This window comes from Pelecanus crispus, chromosome 7 (genome assembly GCF_030463565.1).
Source record: "Pelecanus crispus isolate bPelCri1 chromosome 7, bPelCri1.pri, whole genome shotgun sequence".
Lineage (NCBI taxonomy): Eukaryota > Metazoa > Chordata > Aves > Pelecaniformes > Pelecanidae > Pelecanus > Pelecanus crispus.
In genome coordinates this window covers 10,523,588-10,544,016 of record NC_134649.1, presented here as the reverse complement: position 1 = coordinate 10,544,016, position 20,429 = coordinate 10,523,588, and the positions used below count along the sequence as shown (strand labels likewise).

Genomic DNA, 20,429 nt, shown 5'->3' with positions numbered 1-20,429 from the left:
TGGTGGCTGTCTGTGGAGAGAAGATGCACATACTAGATCTGTTCTTGGCCACACTTTGTCAGTGTCTGTGAGGAGGAGCATTGTTCCTCTGCTTAGCACTAGAGCATTAGCCAGGTGCAGGCCAGCCCTGTTTTGTCTCTGAAGCTCCCTGTACACTCCTGTGGAACAATGTTCCTTCCCCAAAAGAAGAGGTAGCTCTTGCTACCAGCACTCATAGAGCTGCTAAGATGCTTCAGGGGGTCCAAGCCAGCAAATGGTAAAAGCCAAAACAAATTGGATTGTGTGGAGGATCCCACTTGTTTGCTCCAGCAGACTTCAGTACTAATGGTAAATGTGCCTTAAGTGCTTTTTTTCTAAATCAAGGTCTAGCAGTGCAAATCAATTCATAGGTCCGTGGGTTGGCAAATAGACACTCTTCCTTTCTCCCCTCTGTACCAAAACCAGCGATTTCCACAATGTTGTGAAACAGACTGCACTGACATAGTGGCAATAAATAAATAGGATTAAGCACTTTACTTGCAATTTTTTAAACCACACTTGAAATGACCATTTTTAACTGTACTTGAATGTTTTTCAGTCTCTTGTGGTGAGAGGTTTTAATGGGTAAATAATCTTTTCTGTAGCTTAGTCTTGACTTGACAGGCCGTAAGGATGTTGCTTTTTCTTGTAAGACTGGTTTGCCTCAGCACTATCTTGGGAAATCAGCTTCTGATCTTGTGTGCAGCGATGTGTCCAGCTTTAGAAAATACTTATGGTGCTGGTTACTGCAGAATGTCAGACATTACTATGGATTACATATACTTACAAAAGGAAAACTAATTGCTGAATTAGGAATTTAAATACAGGTTGTGATTTTAATGCTGTAACTCAGTTATTTAACAAGGTTAATATGCTCTGCTTTCTGTCCCTGTATTTGTTTTATATTTAGTATAGTGCATGGACTTGCACACAAAGTTTCCCACTGTAAATCTCACCCTATAGAACAGGTTTTTTTCAAGGAATCAGTTTTTAATCTAGTCTCCTTTATGTACAAAGATGTAAAAACTTGTATGATTGTGATGAAATAAATATTTTTCTGCTACATAGAACATCTTCCTGTTTTTCCTGGATCATCCTTTAAAATGGTTCCTCATGAACCTGCTTTGCCATCAAGGAAACATAAGAGACACTTGGACCTCCAGCGTCTCTCTGAATTCAAGGCAACAAGGCAGGGAAAAGCCTTCACTCCCATTTCCAATTCTTACTAAGTGGGGATAAAGGTGTCTTGGTGAGAGCATTCACCCTCCCAGCTTCTTTGCCCTTGGTTGGTCCTTATTTCCAATTTAGATTGCTGCTTTCTGTACTTAAGAAGAGTAACAAATTCACTGAGGAGGCCTTTGAGCCCTGATATTACAGAGGCTCATACATACTTATCTAAATGTACTAAAGTTGTTAGGCATGAAGTTCAATATCTTAACGAGTCTTTGCAAGACTAGGATTAATTTAATTAGCAAAAATTTCAAGGAGCAGAGCTGAGGTCACCACTCATTATTCCTGAAAGTAAACCTTTTGCAGACAATGGGGTTTTTATTAGCTATTTATTATATATTTAATAATTTTTTTTAATCACTCTGAGCAATAAAGGTGGTAGGTGAGGCTCTTCCTTGGAAAAACTTAAGGATCCCTTTTCTGAGCACTCGGCATGTTCTACCCAGAAGGAATTAAGAGCTCTTAATATTCAGCCTTCTGCCCTGCCAAATTGGAGATGGAAATGTCTTGGCAAAGATCATCTTTGGATCTTAAGATCTTGGAGGACTCCCCAGTGAGACACACTGCTTGTCACACAGCATGTTTCAACTTCTTTTGATCTTAGCAGGTGCCAGGAAATGCAGAGGAATAGAAAAACTGAAAAACTTTGGAAGTGAAGTGAGACGAGCACCTCTGGAAGAAAACCTAGGTCAGACCTGTCTTGGTGGTTCTGTGTCAGTGCTTACACTGATGAAAATAAATAGCTGTTTGAGGTGAGGACACCTTCAGCAGATGGCATTGAAGAAATTAAGGTATTCTGTGCCATGGCTGTAGCTAATCCCGTCTCTCTTGTTAAAGTTACGAAGCTGACCAAAAGGTGTGATCTGTCTTTAAGGAAATAGCTTTAACAGTGCTAAAGAGTTCAGGTCTGCTTTTCTGTACAGAAATCATTCATATTTTTCTTATTATTGGTGGTATGGGCAAGTGGTTGAAAAAAAATTCTTAGAATCTTTTATATGCACCAGGTGTTTATGTAGACTTTGTTAAGCCTAAACTAAGAATGCAGATTAAGTTAAATACAAGAAATTCTGCAAAAAAAGGAGAAATATCCAGAGAGTTTCAGGCAGGTACCAGTAAAAAAAAAAAAAAAGTACTAAGAGATTCCCACTCACATTTTTCTCCTGGTTGCTACCCAATTCATAGAAATTTTGTTTTGAGGATTGCTGGGTTGTTTTTTGGAAAAGACAGCTCAATTGGGAAGGGGTTTGGAAGTGTAGGGGCAGGGGACTTTTCCAGAACGTTCTTTCAAGGATTAACATAGAGTTGACTTGTGAAGAAAGGCCAAAGCGAATTATATGCCTGGACTCAATGAATACCTTCTGCTGTCTATCCTGCTTCCCTTTCTCTCAATTGCTGTTTCTGTGACCTTGTGTTAAGTGAACAGAAAATAGCTTCTGAACTCCTGCAGTTTATGGTTTGGTGAAATTAAGTAACTGAAGAAGGGTGCAGCAAATCCCCAACTATGGGAAGGTGAACAGCCAAGGACAATAATCAGTGTAGCCATCTGGCTTTCCAGCTGGTGAGTCACTACTTCCATCCTGATGTTGCATCTCCCCCTTTAATGAGGTAGGTCAGAGAAGACCAAATGGGCGCACAAGACCGTCTTGCCATAGATACATGTGCTGCTGCTGCTGGTAGAATTCCATACAGAGCATAGACAGCAGTGCCGAAATGCCAATAGCAGCATGTGAAGCATAGAATTATCTCCAAGTTATTTAGTGTTTCCAGCATAAACATTTGGATTCAGAAGGTTTAATTTCCAAATACTCTCTCTGGTACTTTCCCTTACAAAATTACCACAAAGACATTTAAAAAAAAAGTGCGGTTAGAAGGTAGGAGTTGGCTCTAAATGGTCTTGTTACTCTCTTGCTGTTGGCCTGAGGAAGGTTGGAAAAACCTCTGCTGTGTTACCTCAGCTTCCTGCCTCGCCCTTGCAATACTGAGAGACGCTCCTCTTTTTTTTTCCCCGCCCCCGTGTTTGCCTGCTGGAGTTGAGATGGCTCTGTCAACTGCTAGTAGAAAGTTACCCTGGACAGGTTTTGACTGGTCTGGCTGTTCTGTAGTTTGAATAGAAAAGCTGGAGTATACCAGGGCATGTTGTCATTTTGACACACAAAGTTGCATCCCACTTTCTCCGCCCTTTACACATTCTTTAAGGCTTTTCCTTTCCTGCAGCATTTAGTTGTAGGCTTGTAGACGCATTTCTCCCTCCTGGGAAGGTAATGCAGGGAGCAAGACTTGTGGAGTAGGACTGAAAACTTAACACAGAATGTGCTTCTGATGTTTGTTAAGTTAATGGCTTAAAATAGGAGACTACTGTAGCTGTCACATATTTTATTACAACCAGTATATTATTAATAAAGTCATTATTTTATAATTCTACACTTTGTAACATCTGTTTCTGAATGTTGAAATAAGAATCGTGCACATTTTGTGCACATCTTATCACAGACAGCTTGCTCTGTAACTGGCAGTAAGATCACGTGTACTTTTCAAATGCACTTTCTGAGTATCTTGCTGTGATAGCCAAATGGCTGCAAGTAATAAAATCCTTTTTTGTTTGTAATATTGGCAGTAGTCTAATTCCTTCTGTTACAAAGTTTCAGATGACTTGGTGGTAACAGAGCTTGGATTCTTCCTCTTGATGATAGCTGTGATGGGCCCATCAGGTAATGCCTTGATTGTATTCCACGCTTCAAAACGAGTGAGTCCTTGCATGGCAGTTGTGTGCACTTGTAATAGCTCATCACCCGGCTGAACAGGGCTGCTTTGTTCTAATGCAGTCCCTGGAGAGAGAAAATGAATTTCCTTTAATTCTTTGTGTGGAGGAGTCTTTAATGTATCTTTCACTTATTAAGGATCACCAGCGTGTTTGGTATAAACCACCTGGTCTCAGCATACAACAAATTACTGGCACTGCACAGGATAATGCTGCATTTACAAAAAATACCATTTTCATGGGTATAAATCAGCAGTCAGTTATGAACTGCACAAGTTTGCATCAGCCAAGAACCTGCCATGTACGCATTAAAGTGTGTTTACCTTTAAATATCCTGTTGATGATGATGGGTTTATCTCCATGAATAGAGCCTTTCCCTCCTTCCAGACTGAATCCTAAACCAGCAGGTGTTTTTTCTAGAGTTACAGTGCAGATTGTATCTTCAGTTGCTGCAAACAAATGGAAAGTTAGCAGATGGGCACCACATAGTCTGAAAAGCTAAAACATCTGTTACAAAAAATGAACCTCTGTTTTGTTTGCAAAGGCACCATAAACTGCCAAATGAAGGAGAAAACTATAACTTTGAATTCCTCTTTTTGTCATTGTGAGGCCCTCTGGGAAGCTGGGGAGAGAAGGTTGTGTTTGAATTCATGGCAGAATGGAAATATAAAAATGAAAGCTGGTGACATTTTCTAGAATTAGAAAAATCTGTTCAACGAATAAATTTTCAGGTAAACATATTTGACTTGATGTTAGTTATGAAATTGTTATCAACTAAAAAGCTACTAATGTTTATTTTCAGTATGTAAATAAAGCTACAGATTTCCAGATTATGCTTTAGAAAAAAACCCCACAAAAATATCTTAAGAATGTGAAAGGTTCTGCAAAAATCTGACCTTGCTGTGTCTCAGATGCAGCCACCCACTATACTAAGCAATAGCACATTGTTTGTTCGAACCAAAATTCTCTTTCACAGACGTAAAGTCTTGTGAACTAGAATCTAATAATATTAGAATAAAGAATCACTGTTCACTGTGTTGTCATACCTTCAATCAAATGCGTTACTACAATAATAATCTTTGTATGTCTACAGAAATTCATACAGAGGATCACAGGTTTTTTTTTTTTCAAAGGGTTCCTTTATTTTAGAAATCCATGAATTCTCCCCCTTTCCAACAAAGTTATTCCAAATGCCTGTTTCAGGAATGTTTTATTAACCATGCTGTCTTTAATCACGGTTCTCAGATTTACACAGCCAATGCTGAGCTGCTTTATGAACACCCAGGATTTCAGGTGATGAGTAAACACTTGGGAGGTGGGGGCTGCAAGGCAATGCCACTGAACTTACTCACCAGGCTCTTGTGAGGCATCACTTGCTACTGAAGATGCACTAGAGTCAATTGAAACATTGAGATTTTTTTCTCCATCTTTAGCTTTTCTAGTGACAACAACAGCTTGTCTGGGTTGTCGAGCCTGTCGCATGATTGCTGAGGCATCGTTGTGAGTTGCACCTTTAAGGGACTTTCCATTAATGGATAGTACTTCATCTCCTTTCTGAATAGTTCCTTCCTGAGATGCTAGTCCATTGGGAAACACTTTGTGAACCTATTGAAGAGCCCAGTCAGCACACACGCACACAAGGAAAGAAGGGGAAAAAAGGACAAATCACTAGATTACTCAGTTAATACTTTTTACCATGTGCATGTTCCATTCTTTGCCAGGAATGAGTTGCTTCTAGCACATTTCAGGACCGAGGGCTGAATAAATTTGTACAGAGAAGTTCTCCTGGGCACAGCCCTCCTCAAGCAGCTAGGCAATCTGTTTAGCCCTGGTATGAAATGGCCAAAGCCTTGCAGCCCATGGTATGTACCTTGCCTATGCTACTTCCTCACCCTCTCGCTGCTCTGCTAGTGGGAGGAAGAAGGCGTGAAGGTAGTCTCTAGCTTCCAGAGCCCTTACATGTCGATGGACTCACCTCATTCCTCCTGACCACCCTGCATGGTATTCTATAAGCATGTGAATAAAGTGTTGGTTACTTCCTGCTGAGAGGTGTGTGTTGTTCTGCCTTGGCTTTCAGAGCTGTTGGGGAGTATGGTGCCCAAGGAAACGACACCACTGCCAATCACCTGGAGAGGGCAGCTCTGTGCAGAAGGATGCTGTTTTCACCCATTACAACCATGATTCTTCTGACCCTATCAGTACAGCTGCCTACTTTGATTATGCCAAAAGCCAACCTCTGTAGTAGAAAACCAGTAAGTTATATATTTTTAGATAGAGTAGTTGGTTTTGGAGTATTTTTTAAGAAAGATGCTACTTACTGTTACCACTTTGTTTTCTAGATCAATGCCCCCTGCCAGGCTGAATCCAAGCCCGGTATCTTCTTCTTTATGCAAAATTGTAACATGAATATCATCAAATTCCTAGGCAGAGAAAGAAATAATGTCAAGAACTTCCCAATAGATATGTCAAGATGATTGGAAAACCGGCGTGTTTTCTTTTTGTCCATTGTGCATTTTATAGTGAGACTTAGTGGCATAAGCATAATACTGAGACATGTTTAGTATTTGGTTTTGGTCAAGTTACCGATCAACTACTGATTTTATAAAAAAAGCTATTCTGTGTCTAAGATTGTTCTGATTTGGTAAACAGGTTATCAGTTGGATCTGGACCATGAATTGAATTATATTAAAGAGTATAGATATGTACTGTAGAAGCAGAAAATGTTGCTGAATCACGTTAGAGGACCTTTTCATTGAAAAAGTGGAAAAATAATTTGGCATACAACTCACGTGGATATAAGTGTCACAGCTCAAAAAATTGCTTCTCAGTCTTATTTTTATTTTTTAACAATGTTCTAGTAACAGGTAGAGTAAGCTATCTCTGACTGGGCTATCCCAAAGATGAGTTTGTATAGGGTAACAACCTAGTTTCCTAAGGAAACATGGCTTTTATGACCACAGTTTCACAATCATGTTCAGTATGTGAGCAATTGTAGTTGCATTTTTTTCTATTGTGTCTTGTTTCCTTCCACAATTGAATCCACTGGCCAGCTGCAACAAGGCAGAGGGTACGTGCTGCTCAGAGACTGTCCTGAAAATTCCTTGAAAACAGATGACTTGATATGAGAGAGGCTAATGTCCCGTTGAGGGCAAAATTGCCACATAGCTTTTACTGCTAATCAGGCCAAAAATATCAACGTGGGATGTTGACAAGAAACACAAATTGATACAAAACTTGGGTTTCATAAATTCTGCTTGTCAAACTGCTTTTTGATTGCAACATACTGGCAAAGTTTGATGTAGTCAGTAAGAATTTGTCTGTGACATGAGAATATGTCTACCTAGTATTCTGATAGGCAGACATGAATTCTCTACCCATGCTCTGTGCAGGACAGACACAAACCAGGACTAACCTGGAATACATGCCACTGCAGTTAGCCAAGAGGCGAAAACTGTATTAGCTTAGGCTCATTGGTGCGTTAATGCAGTTACGCAGCTTTTGCACAGCTTGGAGTGTCTCACCATAGCAAGCATGTAGCTACCAGCAGAAGCTGAACTGTTTTCAATGCAGAGCTCTGGATGTTACCTGCTTTTTCTTTGAGTGTGAGCAGTCTTTAAAAGTCTTTAGAGTTCTGGGATGTACACATTTAACCTTGACTTTGACTTATTCTGAGCTTTATTGCAAATCTAGATGAATCCAGTAAGACTAAAGGTTTCTTAGTATCCCCAAAATGAGACATTGGTTATCTCAGACTGGCAACCCAAATAAAAACAAAGGCCTCCAAAATATCAATGCCTACTTCTGCATACACTGACCTTACCTGCTGAGTAACTGTTACCCCATTAGTTAAATGGGTATTGCTCTTGCTTAGTTATCTTTGAAGACTTCTTCAAGATTTTTGATCAAAAGAGCTAAACATTACTACTGGTACATATTGAGATGATTGTTTTATTTGTTGTAATATGAAGTTGCAAAGATTAACCAGGCACATCCACTCCACAGTTTTCTGAAAATCATGCACAAAAAGAAAAAGCAGATTTACCTTTAAGGTTGCTTCGTCTAGCGATTTGACTTCCTCTATAAGCTTTTCTAACTCTTCAGGGGAAAGCAGAGAGATGACAGACTGCCCTGACACACCGGATGCTTGAGGTGAGCCGTGTTCCTGTTTCTCTTCCTCTTTCTCATTGTCTGCTAGGCTCACAGTATATTCTCTCAACTCAGAGAGGCTGTCCCATTGTGAGCAGAGTAAAAAAGAAACACTGAGTTATTAAAGAACATACCCACAAAAGCATAGTACAGACAATTTTGGAGCAGTCATCTTTTGATCTTATTAGCATGTAATTGGGGTGGTAGCTCCTATAAATAAATATTATAAATACATACAAACGTAAACTAATCATGTTAGCCTAACAGAATGTCGTGGTTTAGCCCCAGCCAGCAACTAAGCACCACGCAGCCGCTCGCTCACTCCCCCTACCCCGATGGGATGGGGGAGAGAATTGGAGGAGTAAGAGTGAGAAACACTCCTGGGTTGAGATAAGAACAGTTTAATAATTGAAATAAAGTAAAATAGTAATGCTAATAGTAACAGTATAATAATGATAATAATAATAATGATACACGAAGCAAGTGATGCACAATGCAATTGCTCACCACCCGCCGACCGATACCCAGACAGTTCCCGAGCAGCGATCACTGCTCCCCGGCCACCCCCCCCAGTTTATATACTGAGCATGACATCATATGGTATGGAATAGCCCTTTGGTCAGTTTGGATCAACTATTCTGGCTGTGCCCCCTCCCAGTTTCTTGTGCGCCTGGCAGAGCATGGGAAGCTGAAAAAGTCCTTGACTAGCATAAGCAGTACTCAGCAACAACTAAAAACATCAGCGTGTTATCAACATTCTTCTCCTACTAAATCCAAAACACAGCACTATGCCTGCTGCTAGGAAGAAAATTAACTCTATCCCAGCCGAAACCAGTAGGATCCATCACATAAAAGAATAGGAATAATCTCTTGGCCCCAGGCAAAAAACAGATTTAAATCTCCTTTATCATGCAGATGCTACAAATATTCCTCCTTAAGTAGGAGGAAGTTTGAAATATACATATGCTTATATAGTACAAATTAAAAACAAGTGTGTAACAGTCATGAGTCATTCAACCTTTGTGCTCTAAAAAGTTCTTAACTTAATCTGTGCTTTGCTATTGTGTGCTACTACCTTAGAATGTTAATCTGTCAGTGGATCAGCACAGATGCTCACCAATGCTGATCTGCAAATCTGATTTTTAAATATGGTATCTTACTTTAGTGAAAACCCAGCATCCAGGTGATGATTCTCACTTGCGGGTGAGAGAGAAGTCCCATCCTCTTCCACAGAGGACTGAGACAGTGTGTCCAACGTTTCCCATGCACTGTTTCCAGAGGAGACTGGAGACTGAGGAAGGCAAAGCAAAGATTTCATTAAAGCAGATGACACCTGGCTACTGATGGAATAGATTTTGCTACACTTTTCATCATACAGCTTCGTCATCTCACAAGACTGGGTAGCAGTAAGTGGGAAGCTTCGTGATCTAAGGCTGTGTGCTTTTGCTACTGATACAAGATGAGAAGTTGCAATGGGTTCTGTAGTTAAGAGATGCGAGGAATCTGCAGTGCTAGCATTGTTGCTTTTCTCTGAGCTAGCCGCAAGGACCTCCCTGGGAGTGGAAGATCTGTCTAGGCTCTTTGTACCCATGACCACAGGTGACTTTGACTGTTGTTGGCTAGTTTCACAATGTTGGAGAAAGGCTTGGTTTAAATGAGCTGGAGCCACTTCTGACCCTGTTGCAGTGGGAGAGTGTTCTTTCTGGACTGATGGTTTCAGGCTAAACCTTCGGTGTATTTTTTCAGGTGACTGCGGAGCACTCAAGGATTCAAATGAGCTTATTCTTTGTTTTATTGATGATCCCCTAGGAGACACACGGGATAAGCTGGATTGCAGTTCTTTGCTGGAATTACTCTCTAAGTCAGGAGGACTTTGATCTGCCTGTGTTTTTAGATCTGAATTAGCTTTCCTCAATCCTTTCAGACTTTGGCGAAACCAGGCTGGCTTAGGTGCAACAGGAGGACCCTTTTTCACGCTGTCATTGTCATCTGATTTTAGCACTTTTGAACCGACTGTTTCTGATTCTGATTTCTTCAGAACTGTCTCTGAGCTGCTTTGGTTTTGATTCTCTTTGTTTGTGTTGATGCCAGGTTGCAAATCTAAGTGGACATTGTCTTCACTCATGGTAGGATTAAATAAGCTTTTTATGCAGTCAGAAATTTTAACCCAAGGGTCTTCTGTTGTTGTATCAAGACTGTAATCTACCCGTGCTTGTCTTTTAAGTACAGGCCTTTGTATTGATGAAAGTGGATTCCCTGTATTAGAGAAACATTTATTATAAACAAGCCTCCTTCTACTTCTCCTCCTCCATCCCTTATCTATGCATTGCTATTAAATCATTAAATTTGAATTTCATTCAAGCATCCAACAGGTATTTTTTAAAGTTTCTAAAAAGTTTAAACGTTTTAAAAATTCAAAACTCTTGTTCTACAAGTTCCCTTTCCTGACACTGAAATTAACTGAAAAACAAGGCTATCCCATGCTTGTATACAAGATCCCTTTTCTAAAGAGCCTGCAACTTCTAAAGGTAACCTGAAATCCTGGGGTGCTAAAGTCATGATATAGGCTATAACAGTTAAAATAGAAGGCTAAAACTGCAATGTGGTTTGCAGCCTAGTGAAAAAGCTGGTGTTACAGTAAATTCTTTAAAAAAATCATTTTTCTTTCCTACCTTTGTAGGTATATCATGCTCTAAAAAGAATCTCCTGTGAAGATCTTTTGATTAATGTTTATGCTTCCTAAAATTTATGCAGGCATTTCCAGTGGTGTTTTTCTAGTAAGTAAAAACTCAATTCTAATGTGGGAATATTGTTTACATCACAGACTGATTAAGCATTTTAATGTTAGACATGGTGGAGCTGAATGGCAGCAAACTTTTGTTTGTGCAGGTGCACAATTACTGTTATCTGCTTCAGTGTAAATGTTTTTTTTTTTTTTAAGGCACCATTATTTTTTTTAATTATCTGGGCCGGAAGTTACAGAATTACATAGCAGTTTAGGTTGTAACAGATGTCTTGAGATTGTCTAGTTCCCTTAACACTAAGTTTCCTTAATTCTAACTAGCACAACAAGATACTAAATTATCGGTGGTTTGTACCATTGCAACACTTGAGCCTTGAAACTATGCATAAAAACGTACTTTAGAAATGCTAAAACTAACCTTTAACATCAAATTTTCAATATAAATAAGCAGTTTCATCTGAAGAAATACAACAATAGTGTACCTGTCCATTAACACTTTTTTTACAATAGATCATGTTATGCTTCTTTTGATATAGTTTCCCTTTTTTTCAAACATTAATCAATAATTTGAAATTTCATCTGTTCACCCCAAAATTTACAGATATGGGTTGAAGTCTATATTTAAAGAAAAGGTGAAGTCAGTTTGACACCCATTTAGGAATCCAAACTAAATGCTAGGTTCAGCTGCAAAAAAAAAGTTCATGGAATGAAACATACCTAAGTTTGCTTTTCTTTCTTGATCTCTGCCTGCTGGAGCAGCAGTTATGTGTTCAGTATCATATGCCGTAGGAGAAGTGGTAAAGACACTGTGGGTTACATCAGTTTGATGTCCCTCTAGCATTGGTTCTCCAACTTCCTGCTGAACAAACAGGAAATAGAAATGTGTCAGAATGTAATTATACAAACCACACTATATATGAATCTGAAAAAACCCTATATTTTCATTTGGTTTTAATCTGAAAATAAATATTGAATAGAAATCAAGCTTTCACTTCTGCTTGGGATGTAATCCTCATAACAATTTATTCTATATTTCAAGAGTGCTGGCATGATATTTTATGGTTACACTTGTAAACAGACTGTGAAAAAAAGCAGTTATCTCAAAAATTTAGTAATAAACTAAAAGACTGCCTACTATAATTTTCAATTTTTGTAAAATCAACCATTCAGTAGACTTTTGCAAACCAGTCAAGCAAATTTCCTCTAACTTCATATTAAACTCTTTTCTATTGAAGCTTTTTGCCCTAAAGCACAAGCCAGACAAGCTAAATCATTACTGTTGTTTCAGAGCTCTCCCTTTCTTGTTCTTGGCTGGAAACACAGGGTGAGAGGATTAGTTTGAGGTTGCAGTAAATGGCACTCTCAACATCATTAATACATGCTCTGGAATTACTTGATTCCTTTGTAACCAATGATACCAAGTTACCATCTGCTCTGCTGTGACACTGGAAGTGCTCTCTGCCATGTAGTTAAACTCCAGGATTACTAACAGCAGCCAAAACCAAGCAGAACTGTGGTGGGTTGACCCTGGCTGGATGCCAGGTGCCCACCAAAGCTGCTTTATCACTTCCATCCTCAACTAGACAGGGGAGAGAAAATTACAATGAAAAGCTCGTGGGTCAAGATAAGTACAGAGAGAGATCACTCAGCAATTACTGTCACGGGCAAAACAGACTTGACTTGGGGAAAATCAGTTTAATTTATTACTGGTCAAATCAGAGTAGGATAATGAAAAATAAAAACTAAATCTTAAAACACCTTCCCCCCACCCCTCCCTTCTTCCCGGGCTCAACTTCACTCCCAATTTTCTCTACCTCCTCCCTCTGAGCGGCACAGGGGTACAGGGAATGGGGGTTGGGGTCAGTGCATCACGCGTTGTCTCTGCTGCTCCTTCCTCCTCAGGGGAGGATTCCTCAGACTCTTTCACTGCTCCAGTGTGGGGTCCCTCCCACAGGAGACAGTCCTCCACAAAATTCTCCAACGTGGGTCCTTCCCATGGGCTACAGTTCTTCACAAACCGCTCCAGCGTGGGTCCCTTCCATGGGCTGCAGTCCTTCAGGAGCAGCCTGCTCCAGCGTGGGTCCCCCACGGGGTCCCCAGCCCTGCCAGCAAACCTGCTCCAGCGTGGGCTCCTCTCTCCATGGGTCCACAGGTCCTGCCAGGAGCCGGCTCCAGCGCAGGCTTCCCACGGGGTCACAGCCTCCTTCGGGCACATCCCCCTGCTCCACCATGGACCTCCATGGGCTGCAGGGACACAGCCTGCCTCGCCATGGTCTTCACAACAGGCTGCAGGGGAATCTCTGCTCTGGTTCCTGGAGCACCTCCTCCCCCTCCTTCTTCACTGACCTTGGTGTCTGCAGAGTTGTTCCTCTCACATATCCTCACTCCTGTCTCCAGCTGCAGTTGTGCTGGGTTTTTTTCTTCCCCCCCCCCCCCCCCTCCCTTCTTAAATACATTATCCCAGAGGCACTGTCGCTGATGGGCTTGGCCTTGGCCAGTGGCAGGTCCATCTTGGAGCCGGCTGGCATTGGCTCTGTCAGACATGGGGGAAGCTTCTAGCAGCTTCTCACAGAAGCCGCCCCTGTAGCCCTGCCCTGCTCCCAAAACCTTGCCATGCAAACGCAATACAAGGACTGAGAGTGAAGGTCTAGAAACTAAAGAGATTGTTCTGAAAATATCAGTAATTGAACAATTTCTTAGCTTTTCTGTCATAGGGTGGTGTTTGTTATGCAACTTTCTTATTCTAGGAAAACCTTTCTCCATCCCCTGCTCGCTAGGGTCCTTCTTGAAAGTTGTGCTCTTGTTCTGTTGCTGTTAGATGTGGACATCAGACGTTCAGCAAGTTGCCAATTTGGAAGCGCTACGAACAGACAGTTTGGTCTTACTCTTTACTGATGCAGTTTAAAGCACAGTTGAAAATACCAATTAAGCATTCTTGGTTATGAAAAACCAACCTTACAGTCTGCAGAACCCCCACATAAAACTGTGGTATGCAGGCCTCAAACTGACTAATACAAAATGTTTGGGGAATAAAGGTTAATTAAAAAAAAAAAAGGCAGTAATAAAACCTTCTTTTAATGATCCAAAATACATTCTGACAAGAAACCCTCTCTCCTGGGAGCTATTGCCCTAAGATATACAGCCTGTCTTACTAGAGGAAGTTGTCTTCATTAACAGAGCTTGACTTTTCATAGACTTCATTGATCTTAAGAGGTTTTTTTTTCTCCTTATCATTTAGAATAACTGAATACTGAAGACTAATAAGTTGCATGCAGTGGTAAGTTCAACAAGTACTTATTTCCCTGAATTTTACTTCTGAAAGGGACTTTCTAGTAGCTGTTGATGAATATGTTTCTACTGCTCTCATCTGAGGGGATGGTAAAATAGTGACATTACATTAGGTGCTGAACTGAAACTTTCTTGGATATTAACATTATACATGGACTTCAATCTGAGCTGTATCATTTTATTTTGGTCTCTGCAGCTTGGGAACTGTGGGGGTTTTTGTTTGCATTGCATTGAGATCTGCTCATTTCTGCTGGTATATTATTAAACCCAGGGAAAGGAGGTTTCATTTTTAAACAAACCACAACTTTGTTTCAACATGCAGATCTTGCATTCCCTCACACTCATGCAAATGTGAAACGCTGTGTTTCTGTTCTGTCTTAGGTAAGAGAGAGAACTGAAATTTAGTACCATATAAAAATACGCTTAGTTTTCAAATACTGTAGCTCATCAACAAATATGTGTGCCTCGCAATTTAACTGAGTTTATTTAGTATCTCTTGGTCTCCAGAAATGTATATGAGCCGAAGACTACGTGCTGTACCTAATGTTAGTGCTTTCTTCCAATAGAAATCCACTACTGAAACAAACAAACAGTTTCACAGCTTCTCTACTTCATAAATTATTTGACTCTGTGAGTCTCAAGATTGGTCAACCATACCAAGCTAACACCCGAGGCTGTGCAAACTCCTCCAGTCCCAGTCCAGAGCATATCGCTGTTCCAGTCGCACTGGAACCAGAGAGTCTCTGATACCCCAGTGGCACATGTTCACAAGGAATGATGGTGAGGGACTCAAATTCATTCTTGCTGCTGCTTGCCCTGCAATTTTAAGTCAGATTCCTTGGTATGGAAGAAAATTTCCTTCAGGCACTTCTCTGCCTTCTGACCTTAGTTTGAACATCACGTTTTGACCTAAGCTGGCTTCACTAAGGTACATACATTAATTTCAAAACAGAAGAGCCTCATTCCCTTCCCCAGTCTTCACATATTTATGCACACTTTCTCTTTCTTCCCTGCCTTTCTTCCTGCCATCATACAAAGTCACTTTGCCTTCCTCCTTCCCCTACTTCACAAATATGCAAACACAATAAAAATTCTGCAAATTTTGCTTTACCTGAACACTTGCAGAAGGTGATACAGCCACTTCCGATACAAGCTTTTCTCTTCTGTCTGCGGTACACTGGTCACTACATGTACAGTCCTGCTTAAAATATTTCCTTGGTGGAGGTTTGGGCTTTGATGATTTAGGTTTTCTAACAAGGATCTCTGATGATTTCTTAGTGTTTTGCGACGGTCGACCTCCCTCACTACAAGTCAGAGGGGGATTTCTCTCTGAATTATTACCAGACAATGAGTACAGCAGGCCAGGCTGTCTGGTAATTGGTGCATCAATGCTATGGACTCTTGCTTTCAAGTCAGTCAGTTGGTATGCAGCACCATTACTACATGAGGATCTAGGATTGTAGCTGCTGTCACTGCTGGAGCGGGTCATTAGCTTCTGTGTCCTGCGGTTGCAATGAGCAGCATTCCTTTCAATATGTTTTTCACATGGGTGTCTTCCATGCCAGCTCGTTTCTAGTTTTTTAACACCTGTATCAGGAACATGTTCAAAATGTCTATTCAGATACATGCAAAGTGCTCACTTCTAAGATTCAGCTGATTAAATTTGCAGTGAAATACCATCATTGGTTGATGCAAAGGTATGATTTATGCATTAAAGGCTTGTAGACTGAAGAGTCAACAGTTACATTCTTGGACAGCAAAATAGTATTTTTCACATATATATATATCAGCAGTACAGTTTACTGATGATGATTCTGTTACCTTTGGTCCTTTAGAAGAAATGAGGACACTAAAAGGAGTACCATTGCAATGTGTTACTGTGGGAGGATGTCATAGCTGAACTGGGCAAATAGCTCTAACCATGACTGCATGTGCCTTTCCTCACAAGGGGATTAACAAGCTGTTTGCCCCCAGGACATCAGCTGCATTGTGTAGTTCCTTGCTATCATAAGTCCTGTCACCTACTGACAGTTGTTTGAAAAGCTTTAAGTGGAGATCATGAATTGGAAAGGATGAACAAGAGCGAGAGGAAGTTTGTACAAAAGATTTTTGCTGGCGATCAGCCAGATGTGGTCTTTTGTCATCACTCTGGTAACATATCTTAGGAGACATGTTAGGAACACTGTCCTGTGAGGTTTCCTCCTCTTCCTTTCTGCTCTGGGTTACTTGACTGTTAGCAAGGAGTCTAATACAGCATGTACTCATCCTATATATCTTTTAAGTCAAAATTACTGTGTCTCAATGAATGCACTTATTCCCTTACCTTCAGTACTCCATTGGTGTCTCTCCTTTCCAAATCTGTTGTTTTCCACAGCTTGTGCAACAGCATCTTTTAGCTGTTGCTCAGACACCTAGGAAATATCATGGTATTATCCTCTCATGAGATTGTTGTGGGGTGAGTAACATTTAAACATTTATTCCGTTCACAAAGATTTCCAAGTCCTGCAAGTCCTCTAATAGAAATAATAGGCCTAGTTATATCACACATCAATTAATTTTAAAGCTAACTAATTGCACACCATTATACTCATATATATTCCAGTATAGGTGAAGTATGTCTATGGATGTGCTGTTTATATTGGGTTTTTTAGATAAAATGGGATCTTTCGAAAGTAAGTGTTCTTTTGTATATTTCACTAGAAGTGGAGTTCTGGATTTACCAGTATAAGATAATTTAATACTACATTTTTATGATCGTTTATGCAAAAATATAAACTTGATAATCATTTATATGGTATTTAGTGTTAGGAAGCATTTTGTAGAAAAATCTTGCAAGAATAAAATATTTTACTTTAATATTAATTTAATTATAAATATTGGCTGGACAAGAACTAAATTTTAATTACTGAAAGATGGGTGTATAAACATGTTTTCTTTTGGGGGGGGGTATATTCCCTCTTTCAAACTATTTTCTTATTATTGGGAATTCTTTCTCAAATAAGAAATATATTTTGGTTTATTCCTTAAGTGTTATTTCTGTAATTCCCTTATTCACAGCACAGAAACTCATGCAAGACTGTTTCCACTGATCTTCAAATCTTACATGGTTATATTTAAGATAGTGCATATGTCAGGTTTGTTTGTGTGCAGCAGCGCTTATAGAGGGATCAGCATCTTTGTTATCAACATTTTCCCACCTCTTTTAGATTAGCACCTGCTCCCTCACTTAGTCTTAGTTCTCAATATGTGCTTTATTGAAAGTCAGAAAGAATACAGTGTGTGCTACCTGTGGTTCAGGGTGTCTGCTAATAATAATCTGCACTGCACCAGGATCACAATGGCTTAGCACAGCATAAACTTCATTAAGAGTTGTATTTTGTACTGAAGCTTCGTTAATTTCAATAATTTCATCTCCACACCTACAGAGATATTAAAAAAAGAGAGAGGATGTAAACAAAACAGATTTTCTTTTTCTCCCAACCTTGTCTCATCCAAAAAGTATACAAAAAGCAAATTCATGTGGTTGACCTCTAGTCTGATCACAGATTAAATCATTATGTCTCTCTGTTCCTGTTACAGAAAATGGAATGGGAATGAGTTGGACATCAAGGTTTTTTTGATCTAACTGCCTTGTTGCATGCAACCTTTGAGCTTTCTTCATGTTCAGCTATGCACACTTTGTGATCTTTCTCCTGTATGCAGCTCAGCTGCTGCTTCCACCTACATCTTCCTTCCTTCCTTTCAAGTTAACACTTCACTTTTCACATCTTTATGGTCTGCTAGTGTTATTTAAGGTCAGAAAAGATGTGTTTCTGCTGCGTATGAATAAGTTGTTAACAGAAAAATTCTAGTGAGAAACTATTGTAATCCTGCTGACCGCTAGAGTGAATCTTGCTAGATTAAATCAAAATTTGGTCCACATGGAAACTGAGACTGCCCTTCTCTGCTCTGCTGCAAATACCCACACACGTTAAGAGGCTGGCTGAAAGCACTGACTCATATCATACAAACTTTCAAATAGTGTAAGACCACAGTTCTTTCAGCTAAAGTCTTAGGCATGTAGAGAGGAGGGTTACAGAGCACCTAAAGTTAAATCAAAAGGCCTTCACTAAAAATGCTGTGTTCTGTTCAATTCTAAATATGTTCAACACTACTAATTTGTCATAAATCTTACAAAGTGGATTTCTACACTCCCACTAAAGCTTATTTCAGCAAATCTGTATTTCTTTGGGGCAAGAAGGGATAGAATTTGAGGAGCTTGTGTCAGGAAAAACTAGTGCTCAAACAAGCCAGAATATGCCATATGTTTTGGGTTTGTTTTTTTTTTTTCCCCCCAGATATTTTCTCATTTGGAAATCTCCTCCAGGAAGCATGCTATATGCTTGCCTAAGACCCCCAAAGCTAGCCCAGCCTGGACAACAGACAATAATTTCACTGGGTTGCTATATATCTGGAAATCCCACACATCCTAAATACGCATGCTCAAACCTTCAGAATAGTGCGTATGCTTTAAACCCAAAACTCCCAGAAAGCACTAGACTTCCTGCCCAAACAGGTCAAAAATAAACCCATAAAGCAGAGCAATGAAAAACTTGTGGCATAAGACAGACACTCTTCTTCATCCTACCTGAGTCTCCCATCCATATGTGCCACTGAGCCTGGTGAGAGGGTGTGAATAAAAATCCCCGAAATACACTGGAAGTAAGGAATGCTACATAACCCAATTCCAAGGCCAACACCTGGCTCTGAAAGAATTAATAATAATAAAACAAACATAAGCAGCAGTCAAAACAAACCATTAGAGAGACTTTTTTTAAAAACTGTCTTCAATTTAATTGTTTTTTTTTCCTATACAAACCAGAACTGAAGTATTAACTGCTGCTCCTACTGCTTCTTTCTTTTTTGTTTTCTACTTCTTTTTCCTCTCATGATTAAAGTGAGTGCACACCAATATTGCTTGTGGGGTTCCAAGATCTCGTTTGCAATTCGTTACTGGTGTGTCACAGACACAATATAATGCAGGTTCATTTTGCAATATATCTGTCATTACAGGAGAATTCAAATGACTTTACAAGGAGACAGGAGCAAAAGTTAAGGAGGAAAAGAAAACCCAACCCAAAAATTAAGGATATGTGGCTATTGTTTGCTATATCATCTCAATTCCCTTTCTGCTTTATATAATACAGCTTAAGAATTTTGTGAATTTACCGTATTTGCTCTGGACAATCACTCTGATGTGAGATCCCATACTGTATGTTTGGTAAGTCATACTGTTAACTCATAGAGACTTTGCTTTGTTCATTGCTTTGATGTTCCCATATTTAAAAGTTTATTTAATTCTGCCAGTGGTTGTTTATAAATAGAAGATGATGACAGTTGGAGAGGAGGTGAAAGAACTATAAGAAGATATAGATAGGTATTCTATTTTTTTTAAGCCTTTTCAAGAATGAAATTAACTGCTTGCATAATTATGGGTAAGAGTTGCATAATTTGCTTAATAATTGGTAGTTGTTGCCAAAAGGTTTACTTTTTCACATGAAGTATATGAATGTGACTCTGATGCTTGAGTGAAAAAAAATGAATGATTGGCTCTTGAGGACAGATGGTGTTCAAAATCCTGCTGTTGATAGATAGTTGTTAGCACTGGCAGGCACCAAGATCTAATTTAGTGCATTAAACCTAGTTTGGGAAAAGAATCAGGTTAGTGAGGAAAGACATTCAGAGAGTAAATGAACAGTGTTTTGCAAATCAGTGCCTTGTTTCCCAGTGCTCAGTTAATTTTAGTACTTACCTTTGTTTAGGGTAACTTCCATTATGACCCTGTCATTGGGCTTTGTAGCGTTTAATGAGAATGCTGCACTTTCTGAACTGAAAGAGCTGTTTTCTTTGGTTATGCATGTACTAGAGCTCAGTGACTGACACAAGTGGGGTGACAGACAGCTGGAAGCAGAATGAGGTGTGCTGAAGCTTGTCCTGACTGTAAGTGTCAGAAGACCCTTTTTGGCCTGCTAGAAAGAAAAGATAATGAATGAATGGGTTGAGATCACATGCACGTTGTGTGTAAAGACAGAAATTGTTCTGGAAGGAGAGTACGTAACCTTGAATTTTTGTAATGCATCATAATGTGTTAATCCATGCATGGATTCTCCATTCAGTTCCAGGATTTCATCACCTGTTTTTAGAGAGAAGAATTGTATTATGTTACTATTACTGTATTGTGCAATAAGTTACATGATACATACATGT

At 39.7% G+C, this 20,429-nt stretch overlaps 1 protein-coding gene across 4 annotated transcripts in view; it reads right to left on the bottom strand.

Moving 5' to 3' along the window:
* Window positions 1-3,661: 3,661 nt before the first annotated feature.
* IL16 (interleukin 16) overlaps window positions 3,662-20,429 on the bottom strand; it is a 39,557-nt gene continuing 22,789 nt past the window's right edge. For 2 of the 4 annotated variants that reach the window (XM_075713805.1, XM_075713809.1), the window contains 13 exons: window positions 20,282-20,355; window positions 19,975-20,191; window positions 18,811-18,928; window positions 17,470-17,602; window positions 16,507-16,594; window positions 15,295-15,770; window positions 11,613-11,754; window positions 9,313-10,408; window positions 8,049-8,232; window positions 6,325-6,426; window positions 5,359-5,611; window positions 4,330-4,455; window positions 3,662-4,073 (listed from right to left, as the gene is read on the bottom strand). In XM_075713805.1, the coding sequence (XP_075569920.1) occupies window positions 3,880-4,073; window positions 4,330-4,455; window positions 5,359-5,611; window positions 6,325-6,426; window positions 8,049-8,232; window positions 9,313-10,408; window positions 11,613-11,754; window positions 15,295-15,770; window positions 16,507-16,594; window positions 17,470-17,602; window positions 18,811-18,928; window positions 19,975-20,191; window positions 20,282-20,355 (3,203 nt within the window). In that variant the 3' untranslated portion in view covers window positions 3,662-3,879. The remainder of the gene's footprint in view (window positions 4,074-4,329; window positions 4,456-5,358; window positions 5,612-6,324; window positions 6,427-8,048; window positions 8,233-9,312; window positions 10,409-11,612; window positions 11,755-15,294; window positions 15,771-16,506; window positions 16,595-17,469; window positions 17,603-18,810; window positions 18,929-19,974; window positions 20,192-20,281; window positions 20,356-20,429) is intronic. The other 2 variants (XM_075713806.1, XM_075713808.1) reach the window with 2 other exon arrangements.